At 49.3% G+C, this 21,916-nt stretch overlaps 1 protein-coding gene across 4 annotated transcripts in view; it reads right to left on the bottom strand.

The window, feature by feature from the left end:
* The window catches only part of LOC135811236 (RING finger protein nhl-1-like), a 243,889-nt gene that overhangs the window by 155,304 nt on the left and 66,669 nt on the right, over positions 1-21,916 (bottom strand). For all 4 annotated transcript variants that reach the window (XM_065324435.1, XM_065324434.1, XM_065324437.1 and 1 more), the window contains 2 exons: positions 7,995-8,129; positions 1,965-2,136 (listed from right to left, as the gene is read on the bottom strand). In XM_065324435.1, the coding sequence (XP_065180507.1) occupies positions 1,965-2,136; positions 7,995-8,129 (307 nt within the window). The remainder of the gene's footprint in view (positions 1-1,964; positions 2,137-7,994; positions 8,130-21,916) is intronic.

The raw sequence follows: 21,916 nt of genomic DNA, 5'->3' as shown, positions 1-21,916 counted from the left end.
GCTTTTTTGGAACTGCTCTATCATCACCATTATAGACCTACTGTTGTGGACATGGAAATCCGGTCGCACGTCTAGCGGTCCCAGGGCGCTGACCATGCAGCCGTCGGTAAGCGGTACACACGTGCATTTATGCTCTGCAGCGCACTGATCCCATAGGATCAACATGTGCTCTGCAGGCAGCGTTCTGTACGCGCAGAGGGCGCCGGCCCCGGTCAATCGACTGGATTTCCATGCTCGCTACAGTAGATCAAGCATATTGTTGAACATCTAGATGATAGGGGTGAAACGAATATACCGAACATTCGAATATTCGTTTGCTAGGCCACAGCGAACGAACATTCGTAGTTCTCACGAACATTCGAACTTTGAGAATGTGCGTACGGTACGATAGACCCGTAAATACGTCGCGATCAGTCACGATCGTTTGACACACCGCCTGTAGAATATGTATAGCTGCGTGCTTGTGACCAGCGCTGCGCCAGGTGGTAGACCTACACGACCCACGCGCGCGAGGTTCACGATCTGAACCGACACTTGGCTGGGTGTCAGAAACTGTTTTCGGTCGTGCTCCCCGTTCTGTTGTTTGGGATCGTTTTACCAAATCCCAGGATGAGAAGTCAGCTACCTGCAGGATTTCCCGCAGCATATGTTTAGTATGGCAAAACGACGAGCAACCTCTATGCGCACCTGAAAACACAACTACGGTAACTTTCAGCATTCTTCTGTCGTCTCTGGGAGTGCAGTTATTTCTACAGCATCAACACTGAACGGGGAAGTAGGGGTGAAACAATTATACCGAGTATTCGAATACTCGTTTGGATATTTAAAATATAATCGTACTCGGAATTAATCAGAGTACTCGCTCATACATGGTACATGCATTTGCCACAGAAATCTGCAGTTTCAGAGCAGCAGTGGGCAGATATTGATGTGCAGACTGTGTGGTGAACATTTGTTCGCCAGTAGAGAGAGTCGAAATGACCCACCAAACAATACACCCAGAGAAGGCCTGCCAATCGCGTTAATCGGTTCACTCAGGGTTGTATCACATGATTTTTAAGGCCTTTGGTGTGCGAATTCTTAGGACCTCAAGAATGCTCGAATACTCGAATATTTGATCGGAGAAAATCAGAGTACTCGAACTCGGGATCTCAGTGCCAACTTTCACCCCTAACAGGAAGCAAGTTGATGACAAACGTTGCTGTGACGCAACGTTCTGGTCCTCAGCAGCAGCAGTATGGCGTTGCTCAGTTGGACGCTTCCATTCTGCCTCCACTTTTGAAAGCATCATAATTGACATAAAAGACGCACTGTAAAGTTAGAAACTTTACAGAAATTAATTTCGCTACTTTTGCGGCCATTGCGCATTCTGGAGAAGAAAATCGCCACGAACTGCTCAGTACCAGTAGGTGCACTGTAGACAGCACAACTACAAGATTCAAAAGAGGTAAAAATCGCAAAATTGTCTATCACAAACCAGCCGCATTCATGAAAACGCAAAATTGGTGCGCCACAAAAGTTTATTGCTATACTATATCCAAAAATTCCTCTATTTTCTTGCGTATGCCGGTTCGTGCGCGAGCACGCGCGTACGAGGAGAATGTTAGAGAGTGTTCGTTCGTTCGTTCGTTAACATCAAGAACGTTCGAATGCTCAAGTTTTATGTTTGTTTCAGCCCTACTAGATGAAGTCATGGGAACCCCGTAACCCTATGTGTCAATTGCTTGTGAGTGAGCATGTGGGTACGTCGTTATACGCACAGAGGGGACTTGGGAGTATTTGCAACTATGTTTGTGCACATGGATGTGTGTGTGTGTGTGTATGTGTGCATGTGTGTGCGTGTGTGTTTGTGTTTGTGTGTGTGCATGTGTGCGCACGAATGTGCGCATGCGGAGGTGTGCTAGCATGCCTGGGTGTGTAATACCGTGTACCCGTGGACGCGGGCTAAATTTCTGCAAACTTGCCTTTCTCCAGCCTCTGCGAAAGTACACCGAGTTGTTGCTGTGTTTTATCTTGTTGAGCTGTGATAGCTTGTTGAGATGCAGTTAGTGCGGCCACCGATGATGAGATCTCTGTCAACTTAGCCAATACAGTGGTGATGTCAGTGGAAGGAATGTCTCTCTTCAATGCTTCCACCTGAAACATAATGTACATTGATCAAGACATTGGAAAATACTGATATGACTGAGTGTCACTGGATAACAGATACACAATAATGAGACATAAAAGTGGCATAGCAACATAACAGTGACATCCCAATGGGCACATTTGATTACACACATTTCAGAAATCAGTTACATTCGATTACATTAATTCCGTTGTCAGAATCGACGGAATCCAATTCCGTCAAACCCATCAATTCTGAAGGGAGGACGGAATTGCTAAATCTCCCGCCAGAATTGACGTACTCGACATACATGTACAAGCCATGATAGGTGCATGTGTGTGCCATGGTGTACGGGATCCCAGTTGATCCCCTATTACTATTTTTATGTTAAGTGGATTGTTTACATGGCCGCAATCCGGATTTATAAAACCTGGGTCCAGACTGTGTAATCGAAAGCACCCAACAACATCACAGTGGAATCACAGAGCCATCACAGTATAACAGTGACATCACAATGACATCACAGTGACATCACAGTGACATCATAGCGACATCACAGTGACATCAAAGTGAAAAGGCAGTAACATAACAGTGAGACGAAGGTGAGGCAACAGTACCATAATTCTGAGCTTAGGGCTCGAGCTGGAGCAGCGAGCCGCCGGCTCATTGCGAGCTTTCGCTACGACTCTTGATAAAAAAAAACTGTTTCCCGTACTTTGCATTGTTTTGTACGTGACAATTTTACAATTCAAATTTTAATTCGTTGCGCATTCCAGAACACGAGGATTATTTTGATTTCGCGTGCGCGCGCACGCAGGCAGGTAAAACGTCATCAAAAAATGTGGAGCACGACCGCGGTACCGCAAATGGCGAGTGTCAGTGGAACCGCGCTGCTCCGCGGCGTGCAGCCAAGTGCCGCGGAGCAGCAGAGCCACAGTGGAACCCGGTCAAGCCAGGTACTAATGAGTTATCCAGCTCTAACCGCCACCCCAGATTCGCGTTGGGGATCTCGGCAGTGAGGCACGCCTCGCCTGCATACATGGACCTAAGTAAAAAGTGATTACATCGTCATCTTTAGCTCTATGCACTCCTATGCACTCCTATGCATCACGCACGCACGCACGCACGCACGCACGCACGCACACACACACAAACACACACACACCTTTGGACCTTTGGAAAGCCCATCGCCAAAGGCGAAGATAGCTATTAGGCGAGGCAGTAGTTCTTGTGTCGGGATAAATCATTCGGGCGGCGAAGGTCGCGGCCGCAGACACAGACGAACACTCTTGGTTGGGGCTGGCTTGGTGGCTTCCGACGGCTACGTTCGCGCCAGTCCCTCCGGTCCTGAGCAAGGTGGTACCATTGCGCCTCCGGGATACCGGTCGCACGCAGGTCTGAAGCTGCCACATCTCTCCAACGACGCTTGGGTCCATGGCGGGGCCGCGTGTTAGTGCCCTCCGCAAACAGGATCTGCTTTGGCAACCTGGTGTTGTCCATCCTTGCGAGGTGACCAAGCCATTGCAGGCGATTCGCACGAATGGCCTCCTCCAGCGAGGCTGGCATGCCGCTGCGCTTCGCCAGGTCTTCACTTGACAGGTGTTCCTGCCACTGCTGGTCTCGGGTAACACTCAGGATCGTGCGAACACACTGTCGATGGAACGTGTCCAACCTGCGCAGGAGGGGTGCCTTCAGCGTCCATGTCTCAGAACCATACAGCAGCACTGTAAGGACCACGGCATGGTAGACCTGACGTCGGATTCCAAGCGATAGACCCGAGTTCCGGAAAATTGGTTGGAGGAGGCTACCAAATGCCCTCGACGCCTTGGCGAGACGAGTTGTGACTTCGGCATCCAGCTCTCCATCGTCGCTGATCGTACTGCCGAGGTAGGTAACATCGCTGACCACGCCGATCACCAGCACTCCCAGGCACCACAATATCAGCACGGATGACACTCAGACCGACCGCCAAGAACTTCGTCTTCTGCACACTAACAGTCAGGCCCCAGCCTGACGCACACTGCGTAAATTCCTTCACCATCGTCTCCATGTGCTCGTACGAAGTGGTATACAGGGCAGCATCATCCGCAAATAGCGACTCCGACACGGATAAGTCTGTGAGTCTGTGCTTGGCAGTACGGTCGCCAACCAACTTGCGGCCGATACGATGTTTCATCGGGAAAATAGGCACTGTGGATGTTGAGCGCCAGTGTACAAGGACGGCAGAGAAGTAGAGGTTGAACAACATCGGAGCCAGGGTGCAACCCTGGCGTAGACCATTCTCCACCCCAAAGCTGTCAGACTGACCACTATCCACGCGAACAGACGCCATTATACCCTCGTGAAGGGACCGGATCACCTGAAGCATGCGCGGAGGCACACCGAATTTCTACAGGACCAGCCAAAGCGCTGTTCGGGGGACCGAGTCGTACGCCTTGCGTAGATCCACAAACAAGACGTACAGATCAGATTGATGTTCAATGGCTTTCTCGAATACTTGGCGGGCAGCAAAGATCATGTCGATGCAGCCCCTACCCTTCCGAAAACCGCACTGAGACTCTGGTAGCCAGTCTTCAGCGAGTGGCTCAAGCCGGTCCTGGAGCATGCGAGCAAACAGTTTGCCCAAAACATCGAGCAAGCTGATGCCACGCCAGTTATCGCAGCTATGCCGGTTACCCTTCTTGGGGATGGGGACTATCTCTGCATCGCGCCAGTCAGCAGGGACCGATCCAGTTTCCCAAACCCTAACGATGAACTCATGGAGGCGACCCAACAAAAGTTCACCACCACAACGAATCAGCTCTGGCAGAATGCCTGATTGACCACTGGCTGTGCCATTCTTCATACTGCGAAGTGCACGTTGGAGCTCCTCGATGCTAGGGACGTCGTCCAGATGTTCACGAACATCCAATGCAGGCAACAGTGTGTTGGTCAAATTGGCTCTGCGTATTTAACACCATCTCAAAGTGCCGTCCGAAACGAGCACGAACAGCATCCGCATCTTGGATCAAGTTGCCGTTCTCATCCAGCACAGGAGATGTATGCTTTGAAGTTCTGCCCTTCTCAATTTCCTGCAGCTTCAGGATGCACTTCCAGCGAGTGCGCCCATCTTTCTTAGCCTCCTCAGCATCACGCACTACCTCTGATATCCAGTTCTCCTTCGCCATCCGCACAGCCTTTGCCACTGTACGTTGTGCCTGTCGAAAGGCTTTCCGAGTATCAACTGTATCGTTTGACAACAACGCTTGATGGCAGGTATTCTTGGCATCATTGAGCGGCTCAAGAGTCGAGCTGCTCTCCAAGAACCAGTCTGGTTGAACACGTTCACCAAAACCAATGATGTCAGAGGCAGCAGACGTAACAGCGTCACGGATGCCAGACCACTCTAGATCTATAGACTCCACCGACTCTCTGGGCACTGCAGAATCCCTGGCCAGACGCTCCTGAACACTATCCTAGAAAGCTGTACAAACATCAGTGTTCCGCAGACTCCTCACGTCTAAACGCTTCCGGTTGCCGCTGCCACTTGTACGCCCATTGCGCGGTGGAGCACCACGACTCAGAGCCAAACGTGCATGGACCATGAAGTGATCAGACCAAAATGACGCGCCACGCATGGCAGAGGCATCCTGACAGTATACGTGCTGATCCTGTCGCATAATGACATAATCAATCAGGTGTGGTTGACGTGTGGCAGGATGAGTCCAGGTTCCACGCTTGCGTAGCTTCTTCCGAAACCAGGTATTCAAAACGCATAGTGAGTTCCTCGCGCAGAACAACAATAAATCCTCACCAGCCTGATTACATTGACCAAGACCAAAGTCACCAATGATCTGATCCCAGGGGGGCCTATCGTCATACATGTCCCGAAAATCACCAGTTCCGCGTGACCCTACTCTGGCGTTGAAATCGCCCAGCAGTACAAAGATGTCGTTACGGTTGACTTTGTCAACGATCGCATGAAGGTGTCTATAAAATGTCTCCTTCACGCTGAATGTCGCTTTGTTGGTGGGCACATAGATGTTGATAACAGACAAGTACTGATCACAGTGACATCGATCTCCGCGGGGTAGTTTGTCCCCCTTCGCGTGAAGTAGGATACGAGCCGTGACGATGCGCGAGCTTACGGGGTCCCACTGTTCTCCGCCACGCCGCCACGCTGCCGACATCTCTGGATTCATCCAAATTTCAACAGCCTCGTTCCGTCAGGCTGGTTCTCCCCCTGTTGGGATTGGGCAACCAGAATGAACGAAGGTACAATTGCCGATGGGCCACACATCACTGCCGAACCACTTCGTCTCTTGAATTACCGCAACTTCGACACGGAATTTTACGAGTTCCGCCGACAAAAAGTCCAGACCTCTGTCCACTCGCGACACTGACTTGTTTTTCCTACATATCCTGGCATCACCTGTGTCCTCTACAAGAGACTGGACATTCCAGCTCGCCATAAAGAGAGTCTCTCGCTCCTTCCTCGACTTCCTAATCGTCCTCATCCTCGTCCACAACTATTCGAAAATTTTAAAAATTTTCAAACAAGAAACACTGCCTCGTCTCGCTTGTGCTTGTGTACCTACTCCCAGCAGAGCGCAAATCCACTGGGACATGCTGCAGCAACCATGGCCTGGTCTACACCACACAGCCATGGCTGCAAACGCAGCTATCCTTCCATTTCGGTCAGAGCCCAGAAAAGTGCAACCGACCTCTTCAACTACAACTCCTCGCACGCACGCACGCACGCACGCACGCACGCACCCACGCGACCACGCGCCCACGCGCCCACGCGCCCACGCGCCCCCCCGCCCCCGCGCCCCCGCGCCCGCGCGCCCGCGCGCCCGCGCGCCCGCGCGCCCGCGCGCCCGCGCGCCCGCGCGCCCGCGCGCCCGCGCGCCCGCGCGCCCGCGCGCCCGCGCGCCCGCGCGCCCGCGCGCCCGCGCGCCCGCGCGCCCGCGCGCCCGCGCGCCCGCGCGCCCGCGCGCCCGCGCGCCCGCGCGCCCGCGCGCCCGCGCGCCCGCGCGCCCGCGCGCCCGCGCGCCCGCGCGCCCGCGCGCCCGCCCGCCCGCGCGCCCGCCCGCCCGCGCGCCCGCGCGCCCGCCCGCGCGCCCGCGCGCCCGCGCGCCCGCCCGCCCGCGCGCCCGCCCGCCCGCCCGCCCGCCCGCCCGCCCGCCCGCCCGCCCGCCCGCCCGCCCGCCCGCCCGCCCGCCCGCCCGCCCGCCCGACCGCCCGCCCGCCCGCCCGCCCGCCCGCCCGCCCGCCCGCCCCCACCCACCCACCCACACACACACACACACACACACACACACACACACACACACACACACAGACACACACACACACACACACACTGTAGTAGGAAAAGGTTTTTTTTAATCTTGGGTGCTGTTTGGTCAACTAAAGAAACTCTCCAGCTGAATCTTCCCTCTAAGTCCCCCTCTCCATCATCTCCGCCAAACAACAAGCAGACAACTTTACCCTCCACCCCACAATAAGGCACAATCAATGATAACATGCCAACACATGATCCAATGACACCATGACAACACATGACCCAGTAATACCATGACAACACATGACCCAATAATAACTATGCATCACGCACACGCACACACTGTATTAGAAAAGGTCTTTTAAATCTTGGGTGTTGTTTGGTCAACTAAAGAAAATCTCCAGCTGAGTCGGCCTTCTAAATCCCCCCTCCCCATGACCTCAGCCAAACAACAAGCCGACAACATTACCTACCATACCCTCTTTCTAACCCCCCCCCCCCCCACACACACACACACACATACAATACTCCGCTTGCACCCCCCCCCACACACACACACATACAGTACTCCGCCTCGGCTCCACACACATGTATATAGTATGTACATCAAGATATCTGTACCTGAGCTAACGCTTTGTTGCTCCTCTCCATTGCTGCAGCTGCGCCATGTTTAGCTTCAAGCACCGACTTGCTGACACGAGTTGCTTCCTTGCGAACAGCAGCCACTTCGTCTCTAGTAGCAGTTTTCTTCAAATTCTGCGTAGTGTATATAAATGGTGTGTTTGCACAAGGCACAATCAATGACACCGTGCCAACACATAATCCAATGACACCATGACAACACATCACCCAGTAATACCATGACAACACATGATCCAATGATATCAAGACAACACATTACCAAGTGGTATCATGACAACACGTGATCCAATGATACCATGACAACACGTGATCCAATGATACCATGACAACACATGACCCAGTGATACCATGACAACACATGATCCAATGATACCATGCCAACACATGACCCAGTGGTATCATGACAACACTTGATCCAATGATACCATGACAACACATGACCCAGTGGTATCATGCCAACACATGATCCTATGATACCATGACAACATATCACCCAGTGATACCATGACAACACATGATACACTGACCCTATAAGCCAATGCTAGGCATAACAGCCGGGAGTCAAGCTAGTCTAGTCAGCGGAAAACCCTCGGCTCCAGTGTGAGAATTAATTATTGTTTTTCCTTGAAACATTTGTCTCCATCGCTTGGCATTGTTTAATAAAGTAATCCAATGTCACTTCAGCTCGTCCTCTTTATTGCAATATTAACCCTTTACCAGCCGCATTTGTATGTTTTTGATTGATTTTTATTTCACGGATCCTCCAGAGGCAAATAGATGCCTATCGAAGGGAGTCTCCTAATATGTAAATAACATTGTCCACTAGATTGAGATTTATTGCATTCCCAACTCATCACAACCACGCGCTCTTCAGCCTCCATGATGATAATGGAGAAATGACCATTCTTATACACCAGAAATGGTGCAAGTGCGCGCTTTCCTCATAATAAACAATGGCATATGCAAGCTGCTAAAATGGTAAAGTGTGAGAACAGCGATAAATATTCATAGTACGCGCTCATTGGTGGAGGAACACAACACACAGGCGACGAAAATCTGACGCGGAATACTGATGCCAACGGAAAGTACATGTATGTTGTTTATTATTATGATATTGCAATGTCCATGTATGCAGGCGAGGCGAGACTCACCGCCGAGATCCCCAACGCGACAGGCTCGGTTGCCGTTCAGGATTCACACCGACCTGTCCACCCGTCAACAGGATCGACAGCGGGAGGCCCCACTGATGCCGTTGTCGATGCGTACCAGGAAACTTGTAGTCGTGAGTGTGATACTAGCAGGTCTAGTAGCAACCACTGACAAACGAGAGGCCAGCCGGGGCATTCACTCCAGTCAGGGCTGCTTGGTCGACGCTTCGTATCAGCAGCTCAGCTCAGTTTGATCAAACATAAATGTTGCAGATGTGTCTTGCTTTTCTCCTTCCTTTTCCACCGACTCGTCTTTTCATCTCTCCTTCTTTCTTCACCGACTCGTCGTGTCCACACTGCTTTGCTACTTACGGCGCATTGAAACTTCAGAACTAAATATTGCGACAGAGCTTTCGGCCATATTTTCAATTTATTGCATGCCCAACTCATCACAACCATGTGCTCTTCACCCGAACCATACAGACACCAGCAAGGACACTTCCTTTGAGAGATAATATTGTTCTACGCCTCTAGACTGCTGTTTTGCTTCCTGTTGGAGCTCATCAGTAGAGGATGATAATGATGATAATGGAGAAATGATCATTCTTAAACACCAGAAATGGCGCAAGTGGGCGCTTTCGACATAATAAACAATGGCATATGCAAGCTGCTAAAATGGTAAAGTGTGAGAACAGCGATAAATATTCATAGTACGCGCTCCTTGGTGGAGGAACACATCACAAAGGCGACGAAAATCTTACGCGGAATACTGATGCCAACGGAAAGTACATGTATGTTGTTTATTATTGTGATGTTGCAATGTCCATGTATGCAGGCGAGGCGAGACTCACCGCCGAGATCCCCAACGCGACAGGCTCGGTTGCTGTTCAGGATTCACACCGACCTGTCCGACCGTCCACAGGATCGACAGCGGGAGACCCCACTGATGCCGTTGTCGATGCGTACCAGGAAACTTGTAGTCTTGAGTGTGATACTAGCAGGTCTAGTAGCAACCACGGACAAACGAGAGGCCATCTGGGGCATTCACTCTTACACGGAATACTGATGCTAACGGAAAGTACATGTATGTTGTTTATCATTATGATGTTGCAATGTCCATGTATGCAGGCGAGGTTTTCGTCGCCTTTTTGGTGTGTTCCTCCACCAATGAGCACGTACTATGAATTTTATCGCTGTTCTCACACTTTACCATTTTGAACAGCTTGCATACGCCATTGTTTATTATGTGGAAAACGCGCACTTGCGCCATTTCTGGTGTATAAGAATGATCATTCCTCCATTATCATCATCATCATCCTCTACTGATGAGCTCCAAAAGGGAGCGAAACAGCTGTCTAGAGGCGTGGAACAATATTATCTCTCACCGGAAGTGCCTTGCTGGCGTCTGCATGGTTCGGCTGAAGAGCGTGTGGTTGTGATGAGTTGGGAATGCAATAAATTGAAAATATGGCCGAAAGCTCTGTCGTAATATTTAGTTCTGAAGTTTTAATCGCCGTTAGCGGCAGAGCAGAGTGGACACGACGAGTCGGTGAGGAAAGAAGGAGAGATGACAAGACCAGTCGGTGAAGAAGGAAGGAGAAAAGCAAGACACATCTGCAACATCTACCGTATTTTCCGGGGTATAAGCCGCACCGGGTTATAAGCCGCACCCCCTTTTTGAGGCAAAATATTTACTAAAAGTTGGTATTCGGAGTATAAGCCGCACCCACAAACCAAGATTTTTCACACTCATTGACAAATGGCCTTTCTACAAATTTATTATGGTTATGGAGCTAAATACCATGTTAGATCAGATTATGAAAAATAGAGTCCCCGTATACGCGTACCGTATGGTGTAACCCCCGCACTAAAACTAGAAAAAGTGCCGGGATAGCAACACAGGCGCGAAGCTGAGTCGAATGACATGTCACATGACGTCAGCATGCATACTGATGTATGCTAAGCATTCATTCGGGCAAGCATATTCGGTGTATAAGCCGCAGGGGCGATTTTAGCGAAAAAAAGTGCGGCTTATACCCCGGAAAATACGGTATGTTTGATCAAACTGAGCTGAGCTGCTGATACGAAGCGTCGACTAAGCAGCCCTGACCGGAGTGAATGCCCCAGCTGGCCTCTTGTTTGTCAGTGGTTGTTTCTAGACCTGCTAGTACTCACGACTACAAGTTTGCTGGTACGCATCGACAACGGCATCAGTGGGGCCTCCCGCTGTCGATCCTGTTGACGCGTACGGGTGGACAGGTCGGTGTGAATCCTGAACGGCAACCGAGCCTGTCGCGTTGGGGGATCTGGGCGGTGAGTCTCGCCTCGCCTGCATACATGGACATTGCAACATCATAATAATAAACAACATACATGTACTTTCCGTTGGCATCAGTATTCCGCGTAAGATTTTCGTCGCCTTTGTGTTGTGTTCCTCCACCAATGAGCGCGTACTATGAATATTTATCGCTGTTCTCATAACCGCGATCAATAAAACTAGCTGAACCGACATTTGTGTACTTTATTCATGCAATGTAAAAACGGTGGAGACGATGTGCAATAAAACGATGAAAATATGAAGAAATGGTGTAGGGAAAAAATATATGGATTCAAACAAGTTTTCATCGGGTCGGCTTGTGTCGCCGCCTTTGCTCCGGCCGTCGGTGGTTCCCTCGTCAGTGCCCCCGGCGGCTTTGGCTGAGGTGGTGCCGCTTGCGGTCCCGGTCCCACTGCCTCCTCCTGATCCTCCACCATCGGTTCTTGCGGCGGTGGAGCTTGCCAGTGGGAGACCGCGAGCAACACTGACAGCTGCATTAACACTACAAATGCCGACTCAAAAAGACCCACCTTGCATATCAGTAGCTCCCACACCAACACCAACAACGCAATCTACAGCAACCACAACTAATCCACCATCCAAGCCCACAATTGAAAGACCAAGACGATCAACAGCCAACTACAACAGAAGCTACGCACTCAGCGGACAAGGGCGAAAGGAGGGATGTGATAGCAGGGTGACGGCCGAGTTGACTTCAATGGACCCGGTCAGGCGGGATGGACGAGACAGAGAGAGTACAGAAGAAGCGGAGGATGGAGCGGACGGCGGAAGGAGCAGTGAGTCGGAGAGCAGTGATGGGAGTGATGGTGAGAATGCCGGTGAGAGTGTTAGTGTTGTGCGTGGGTTTCGTGGTAGCAAATCGTCAGTGTACAATCATCTGCTAGCTAGTCCTGATTGTTGCAATTCGTATTCCGACTCTTCGTTCACTGTATTGTGCCGTGGTCGTCATGGTTATGGACTACAGTTAAAAGTGTTGGAAGCTATCTATCAGCGTCTGTACAAGCCTAATTTGTGTGTACAGAAAGATAGTATAATTGGGTTGAAATTGTTCAAGTAACGTGTCGTGTTTAGTGCGGCCAAGCTTGGCCGTTAATGTTCTAGGTGTAATGTACTGCTGTTATGTGCTATCACGTTGTCTTTCCTTCCTTTCTCCTTTGTTCATTTCTCGCTTTGATTGTTAAAATTCACACTTGTAAATTTCACTGTTGTTGCTCTTAGTGTTATTTCTGTAACTTAGATTTTCTATAATAGTTCAATTTTTGTTTCAGTGTCCTTTAGTACAACGACGATTCCTGATGAGTGTTGTACGAAAACTTGTTTGAATCCATATATTTTTTCCCTACACCATTTCTTCATATTTTCATCGTTTTATTGCACATCGTCTCCACCGTTTTTACATTGCATGAATAAAGTACACAAATGTCGGTTCAGCTAGTTTTATTGATCGCGGTTATCAAATTATTGTCTCCTCGCCGTGTGCTGTTCTCATACTTTACCATTTTAGCAGCTTGCATATGCCATTGTTTATTATGTGGAAAGCACGCATGTACTTCATCCGTTAAGCAAAACTTTGTTGCCTTTTTAGTGTTCTTGTCATGGTATTTCTGTCGGCATTAGACATACATGTCAGTGATCTATCCCCTACATAGAATAGCTGAGTTGTCGTCCATTGTTCTGACAGGCGTTTGAACCTCCGCAAAGCGTGGAGTCCTTTGAAAAAATCGGCGAAGCAGAACCGTTTCTCGACAGGATGTCACCAGAACACAACCCCAGGCGCGCGCGCATGACACCAAAGTGCGAAAGTGAGAAACAGTTTGAAAGACCGCTTGGCTCGAAGAAGTGTCCAGGAGCCGGCCAGCACTCAGGCACTGCTGTACTAGCACGAGTCGATGGTGCGCATCTGCACACAGCCAAAATCAATGCACTTGTGTTTGCAGCGCAGGGGAAATCAAAAGCGTTCGACATTCAGGTTGTCGTTCAGTCGGCGCAAAATCCTGATCTCAACGTCGACGACTTGGCGTTCTTCCACAGCCTGTAGACAGACAAGTCACTCGTGGCGAAGGAAACCAGAAAGGAGCTTCTGCAGGGTGTGGAAACGTGCTGGCACGACACACCGCTGCAAAAATGGCGAGCGTTTGTTTGAGTCTGTATGGCTCCTTCCATGGCGGTCCGGAGAGTGGCCACAACTATCAGCGCCACCGTGGAGGTCGTCAAGGTCACAGTTCGAGCGAAGAACTTGGTGATCTCCACGATCAAAATAATCGTGTCTTGGAAACTTGTAAAGGCTGCGGAACAAAAGCTGGCAGCGCTGGAGGTGAAAGTCAGCAGGATGCAGACTCGATGTCATCAGGGAGTGAGTCGTCATCAGATTCTGACGAAGAGTGAGGCTGGACTGCTTCGAAACGAGCTGTGTGACATCTGTAAATATATATCTTTCATATGCTGCATTGTTTTCCACTTTGCAAAGCGTGTTCGTAGCCATAGAATGATTTGGTCTAACTGTAAAAACGCAATGAAGTTTTGCTCAACGGAGAAAGTAACAGTAAGCATACTAATTTACTAGCAGCTCCAGTCGACACAACACATCGAACTCACTCCTTCTGGACTAACCAAGAACTGAGGGGAAACCCTCGTCGTGGCCAGCTTCATATTTCAGAATAAATGCAGGGAGTCATATTCGACTCCCTGCTGCGTTCAGAGTACGGTGTGGGAGGTAGAATAAGGACGTGTGTAGAGAAATAGTTGTCCATTATGCATGAATATTAATAAGTAATTCGGGGATCACCATACAGAGCCTGCAGAAAGAGTGCAAGTCATCATGTGATTGGAAGGCCAACGGGAATGGGGGAAATAGTCTCTAAGACCATTCCCGTCACAGCGCACTTGCGCCATTTCTGGTGTATAAGAATGATCATTCCTCCATTATCATCATTATCATCCTGTACTGATGAGCTCCAACAGGGAGCGAAACAGCTGTCTACAGGCGTGGAACAATATTATCTCTCAACGGAAGTATCCTTGCTGGTGTCTATATGGTTCGGCTGAAGAGCGCGTGGTTGTGATGAGTTGGGAATGCAATAAATTGAAAATATGGCCGAAAGCTCTGTCGCAATATTTAGTTCACTAGATTGAGAATAGAGACTAAACGGTGAATAATTTGTATTGACACCTTTATAGTTCTGGAAAGCTGGTAGAATACGAGACTAGAAACAAGCTGATAACATATAGCGTCGTTGCCAGTCATGGTGAATAATAATTCAAGGAATGCAGCCGAATTAGCAAATTCAAGGAACATGAGAATATGTACTCTGTTCAGCTTCAGCTCATGCACCAGTTCATCTGTGAGCATCATACTCCAGTGAATGAAACACCCTGAAGCACTTCTTGCCTTTTCCAATGCACAGGTGCACCGGATGACTTTCTCTGTTGGTGCAGTTAGAGCAGAAGAAAGCAGTCTTGCTTCTCTTGCGATCCTGCTTCCAGCAGACAACACAGTTGGCTCTTCCAGGCTCACCAGCACAGTTGGGAATGGGTACAGAGTGCACTTGTCTGTAGTCAGCTGCTGGTGCTGGTATAGCACGCTCCAGAGCTGGTGGTGCTGAATGCATTGGCAGATTGACGAGTTGACTAAACAGCTGCTCTTGAAACTCGTATTGTGAATAGCGTACGGGCCTCTTGATTGCACCTGGATTGGCTTCTCTCCAAGCAGCAAACAGTTTATAGGCATTGATGGTGGCTATCTGGAGGAGACCATAGAAGATCATTTTCTTGAACTTCTTTGATCTGCGGAGAACACGGTAGCTACTAGCCAGTTGATCAAATATATCAAATCCTCCCATGTTTGCGTTGTAGTGTTTGATGGCAACGGGCTTGCGATGGCAACCGGCTTGCGACATGTCACATCCTGTAACTCTCCGTTGACTATTCTTTTTCTTGTTTTCTCTGTGTACTTAGTGGCAGAGTGCATGGTGGACAGCCCACATACAACTCTTTTGTCCAACCACTGCATATAAACGATGTCGCCGTCATGCTCATAGCGATTGTCTCCCTACGATCCTTTTTTCTCGAACTGTTTCGTGCTTTTCAGGCGATCAGGAAATCCACGTCGGTTACTGCGCACTGTTCCGACTAGCTCAGAGTCATTGGCCTTCAGTGCTTGAGCAAGGCTGTGGGACGTATAGTAGTTGTCGGTCAAAAGCTGATAGCCTTGCTTCAGGTACGGAGTCATGAGTCGCATGACGAGGTCGTACGTAAGGCCATGTTGACTGACATCCATTGCACCACCGGTGTACATCTCGAAATTGCAGTTGAAGGCTGTGTTGGAGTCGCAGAGTGTGTAAGATTTGAATCCCCATTTGACCAGTTTATTTTTCACATACACCTTCATGCGCTGGCGACCCTTGAAGCGTATAATTCTCTCATAGAGCGACACCTGTTGGTCGGGCTGCCAAAACTGCATGGATTTAGCACGGAAGACATCGTGAAGGTAACGGACTTTTTGCAGTCGATCATCCGGGTCGGCCGAAGAGGAACATTAAAAGAACGCACGGATGGAACAAAATCGCAGACGGGTGAGCATTTCACGTGCCCACAGGCCATGATATAGTGTGCGCGTACTCCAATACTTCTCTACATCAGGTAAGCGTATTATACCGAAGTAGAGTACCGTATTATCTCCCTTATAAACACGGTACTTATAATTATTTTACAACCCACCTCGCACCCGTCCTTATAGAGGAGACCGTGATAGTCCTGGAGACCGTGTTTATATTTTTTCAACCATGAAAAAGTCAAGAAAGTTGCATACCGGTAACACACTCAAATTGGAATTTAACTCAGATTTCATGATTAGAGAACAGAGAGACGAAAAAAGAATGATGCAGAAGTGGAAGTCACGCAGGCTTTTTAGCGCTGGAGTACGCGTTCTAGTACGTACGCGAACGCGTCCGCCCGCATACGTCATTTCAAGGTAAGCGCATGCGCACAGCTGCATTCCAGTATTATCACTGTGACTATGTTGGAGACTGTGCGTTTGTATTCTCAACAGCCCTCCGACCTGTGCTTATAATGGAGACCTGTGTTTATCAGGGAGATAATACGGTAGTAGAGCTATGAAACGGCGTAGCTCGTCAGTGCTGGTTTCCTGCCAACTGCCATTGTCCTGTGCATATGATGGGTTGGACAGAATGTGCTGTCATGCATACTGATTAGTAAAGTTCACAAGAGAATCCATCATATCTTTGGAGAAAAATATATTGAAAAAATCTCGTTCTCAGGTTCACATTTTCAGGTAGGTGTAGGCCCTTGGTTCGGGATGGCAAGAGATCAGCAGGTTGGCGAATTGGATCAATTCTATCCCACTCAGCCATGTTCACAGCAGCGCCTGCTCCTCGTCCATGTCCACGACCACGCGAAGATCATGCGGCTCCTTTAGTTCTTCATGTTCCACGTGAAGCATCACGTGTGTATGGGTGGAATCTGGCAGCACGTCCTCGTCCTCGTCCTCTTGCTGCCGCTACTCATTGTCCATGGGCCACACCATAGTCTTCATCGCCATCATCCGTTTCACTGCTTTCCTCCAAAGTACTCGCAGACTCGCCTTGATTGCCATCACTCTCTGGTTCAAAAAATTCAAAATTGACGTCTTCAGATTCAAATTTGTCTTGCTTGTCCGAGCTATTCCCGCTCTCAGGGCCACTGGAATCAGCAGCAGACTCACTATAAGAGCAGCTGTCATCCTCAGGTGGAAGTGTAAACAATAAATCGACAGCAGACTGCACGTCCAGGCGCCTGGCCATGATAAGTTCTTCTTCAAATTTTCAGTATTTTACAAAAGTGCCAAAGTACACGCACAATGCGCTTTATGACAACGCTCATTCAATCATGATTTTCTCGAAAAAAAATGATGTGCAGCACACGGTTTTCTTGATGGTAGGTGACTTCTTAAGTTTCCAGCAGTAGTTTGGGATTTTTCCGAGCGCGGTGCGGTAAAAGACCATGGTTTACAGAGCGAAAAACGAATGCGTCAAATTAGACGCATACGCCCTATGTACGGTTCGTAAAGGATTAAAATTGTTGTGTCCTCGCCAAAAACCAGAAATTCTTACCACTATTTCTTAGTATTCCTTTCTAGGAACATACAGTATTATTTAGGGGTCAAACGGGTGTACCTTCAACTAACGAACGGGTAATTTTCTTAACGGGCTAGTTAACGGGTACTAGTACCCTTCAGCAGCCATATTAATTTTTTGAGCATTTCTCACATAAATCATGATTAACCCACATGCATGCACGCATACACACAATAAAACTTAAAACAACCAAAACATCAATATGCACATTTATCCAGACACGCTCTCACATACACACGCACGCATGTGCGTGCCAAACGTACAAAACGTGGACACGTGCACACCAAGCAGATAGAATACAAGGAAGTGGGGTTTGCCATAGTTTTTTTTCTTTTCAATTTTGTCTGATAAATATTTACGAGACTTTGCATCGAGCGACACCGTGGATAACATTGAGCCAAGAATTATGCAATAAACCAGAAGAGATATCTCTTCACAAGTAGGCAAATAAATGCGTAGGTGCCCGGCAACAGCAATCGGGCGAGTCACAGCAATGTACGTATTGCAACTTCAATGATACACATACACGGTTGACCACCCATACCTCCATTTTCGGCGGGTCGACCACATGGTGGCCCGGCAACTTCAAACGGGAACACACCGATACAACATACACAGTTGACCACCCATGCCTCCATTATCGGCGGGTCAACCACATGGTGGCCCGGCAACTTCAAACGGGAACACACCGATACAATAGACACAGTTGACCACCCATGCCTCCATTATCGGCGGGTCAACCACATGGTGGCCCGGCAACTTCAAACGGGAACACACCGATACAATAGACACAGTTGACCACCCATGCCTCCATTATCGGCGGGTCAACCACATGGTGGCCCGGCAACTTCAAACGGGAACACACCGATACAACATACACAGTTGACCACCCATGCCTCAAACCGGCGGGTCAACCACACAACAACATACAGGTGTCACAACACTGAGACAGTACAGCACAACACTGAGAGGCAAATGCATTTTACCCTCCTTGGGGCCTTGTCATGTGGCACAAGATACCGACGTGTCATGTCTAAAGGGAGGGAGGGAGGGGAGAAAACACAACCTTGAGTCACTTTGGCTAACTGGATGACAGAAATTGTTGACAAGGAAGTTGCTTTGCTGACACGAGGCAGGGCAAAGCGGCCACGCAAGATTTATTTTTTCATCCACCATTTTCGGAAAAAATATTTTTTATTCATGTGCCGCGTGACGAACCGTGACAAAACACGTGCATGCGTGGGCTAACTTGGCTTTGCTGCTCAAAGCCGTCATTTAACCCACATGCATGCACGCATACACACAATAAAACTTAAAACAACCAAAACATCAATATGCACATTTATCCAGACACGCTCTCACATACACACGCACGCATGTGCGTGCCAAACGTACAAAACGTGGACACGTGCACACCAAGCAGATAGAATACAAGGAAGTGGGGTTTGCCATAGTTTTTTTTTCTTTTCAATTTTGTCTGATAAATATTTACGAGACTTTGCATCGAGCGACACCGTGGATAACATTGAGCCAAGAATTATGCAATAAACCAGAAGAGATATCTCTTCACAAGTAGGCAAATAAATGCGTAGGTGCCCGGCAACAGCAATCGGGCGAGTCACAGCAATGTACGTATTGCAACTTCAATGATACACATACACGGTTGACCACCCATGCCTCCATTTTCGGCGGGTCAACCACATGGTGGCCCGGCAACTTCAAACGGGAACACACCGATACAACATACACAGTTGACCACCCATGCCTCCATTATCGGCGGGTCAACCACATGGTGGCCCGGCAACTTCAAACGGGAACACACCGATACAATAGACACAGTTGACCACCCATGCCTCCATTATCGGCGGGTCAACCACATGGTGGCCCGGCAACTTCAAACGGGAACACACCGATACAATAGACACAGTTGACCACCCATGCCTCCATTATCGGCGGGTCAACCACATGGTGGCCCGGCAACTTCAAACGGGAACACACCGATACAACATACACAGTTGACCACCCATGCCTCAAACCGGCGGGTCAACCACACAACAACATACAGGTGTCACAACACTGAGACAGTACAGCACAACACTGAGAGGCAAATGCATTTGACCCTCCCAAAAACCAGTGTTTACGACCAAGCATTTCTCACGGCATCGCTCATTAGCATAACTTCCTGCAAGAAACCATGGCAAACCCCTAAGTGATACCCACAGAGCCACACCGGCACAAGGACTGCACAACAAGAGGAAGGCACAACACTGTACAACACTACAAATGTACCTCACTTCTGTTCTCAACACCACATGGGCGTGGGCTGTTCCAGTCTTTGCTGCTAGCCATTGCACAGAGGGTATACCGGCTGCACGCCTGACATAGTGATCGGATGCTGCACTTCGCCAGCAGCCTGCACGGCATATGGCTGCTTCACAGACACTTGTACTCCGGTGAGCCATGAGTGTGGCCCCGCCAATGCGCACAGAATGGGAGCTCACCCGGTTGCAGTTGAGGATCCTAGTCGAGAAACTCGGGAGAAGTAGCCGCCGTCGACGAACACAAACACTGGCCGTGAGCTGCCGGCAGTAGCGGTCAGGGACCGGAACTCGGCCATAGCCGAAACTGGGTACATCAGATTATGTGTGCGCAGATACCGGGCTTAAAGGTCTGAGTCGCTCATGAGATCATTGCTGGCAGCAATCAGAGCGGCGAGTTCAGCGGAGGAGTTGGCACCAGGCACTGGTTGGCTGTGGAAGCCAGTTCTCGGAAGCGAGTAATCACAATAGGTTCATGCTGCATCTCAGCGGCCCGTTGCCCCAAAAACGATTGTCCTTGATAGAAACCGCAGAAGCCAACATCAGAGGCATCCGTGAATAGCTCAAGGTCTGGGGACTTTGAAAACTCGACATCGTAGAAGAAGGATTGGCCATTCCAGTTTGCGGCAAAGGAGCGCGACCATTCGATGTCCAAGTGAGCTTTTGTGTTGATGTTGACTACTGACTGAAGAGACTGAGAGAGTTGTCCAGCTAAGATACAGGAGTTGACGGATGAAGGTCCTGCCAGGAGGAACCACCTTTGCGGCAAGGACAAGGTTCCGATCAGCGACAGCAGTTCCCGCGTTGTGTAGCTAGTGCGCGTGGACTACTCACTCAAAGCCGCTAGAAAGGCAAATAACTTCTTGTCAGGTAGCCGCATCACCTGGTCCTCGCTGTCGACTTCTATGCCAAGTACCGTCACCACTGTTGCTGGGCCGACCACCTTGCTGAGGTTGTCAAAGACCTGCGGAACCGTTGCTTTCAGTTGAACTCATTCCATTGACCATGAAGCACACGAACAAAAGCACCTTGTTAAGTGCAGCGTACTGGTTCTTGTGCTGGCCTGCACAGCTATCAGGAATAGTTTTACCCAGAATGACTGGGTTGATGATTTCTCCCTGAGAGAGGGTAATGCCACGTGCACAGCAGATGTGGTGCATAACGAACGCACAGTAGGCATAAAATCTTCATATCCACATCAAAGGCCACAAGCGTTTGACAACCACACCTGATACGTAGATGATCAACGATCGTCCCTGCACTCAACGTCGCTCCAGCAGTAGTAGCATGTTGCAAACCACCATCGTACGTTCTCCATGTAAATGCCTCTGCTCCTTGTCTACTTCTTTGGCTAGATTTTTTGATAGGTAATCACAGCCATTTCTGAGTTGGCGTCAACGCCACTCGCCATGTCGAGGCCTAAATAACTGGTCCTCTGCTTCGAGTAGTTCTTGCTTGGCCTCATGAACTCCAGGAAATTCACTACTGCGACCATGAGCTACTCTATCTGCCCACGCAACAAATAAATATTTCAACCAAGCGCGATCGATCGCTGTTTGAAGTTGTGAATTTTCAAGCGCTTCCAGCTCACACGAGTCAGCGCTTGTCTACGCAGACTAGCACAACTAATACTCTTGTACAGCTTGGCGGAGAGACAAAGGAGAAAACGGAGAAAACACAACCTTGAGTCACTTTGGCTAACTGGATGACAGAAATTGTTGACAAGGAAGTTGCTTTGCTGACACGAGGCAGGGCAAAGCGGCCACGCAAGATTTATTTTTTCATCCACCATTTTCGGAAAAAATATTTTTTATTCATGTGCCGCGTGACGAACCGTGACAAAACACGTGCATGCGTGGGCTAACTTGGCTTTGCTGCTCAAAGCCGTCATTTTAAATTTGTATATTCTCAGGTTGAATTTTGATACCACAATCATCGAGATCTACCTGGTTCAAGTCCTGCCTGG

This window comes from Sycon ciliatum, chromosome 3 (genome assembly GCF_964019385.1).
Source record: "Sycon ciliatum chromosome 3, ocSycCili1.1, whole genome shotgun sequence".
Classification (NCBI taxonomy): domain Eukaryota; kingdom Metazoa; phylum Porifera; class Calcarea; order Leucosolenida; family Sycettidae; genus Sycon; species Sycon ciliatum.
The sequence above is the reverse complement of the archived record's forward strand: the minus strand, read 5'-3'. Positions and strand labels throughout refer to the sequence as shown.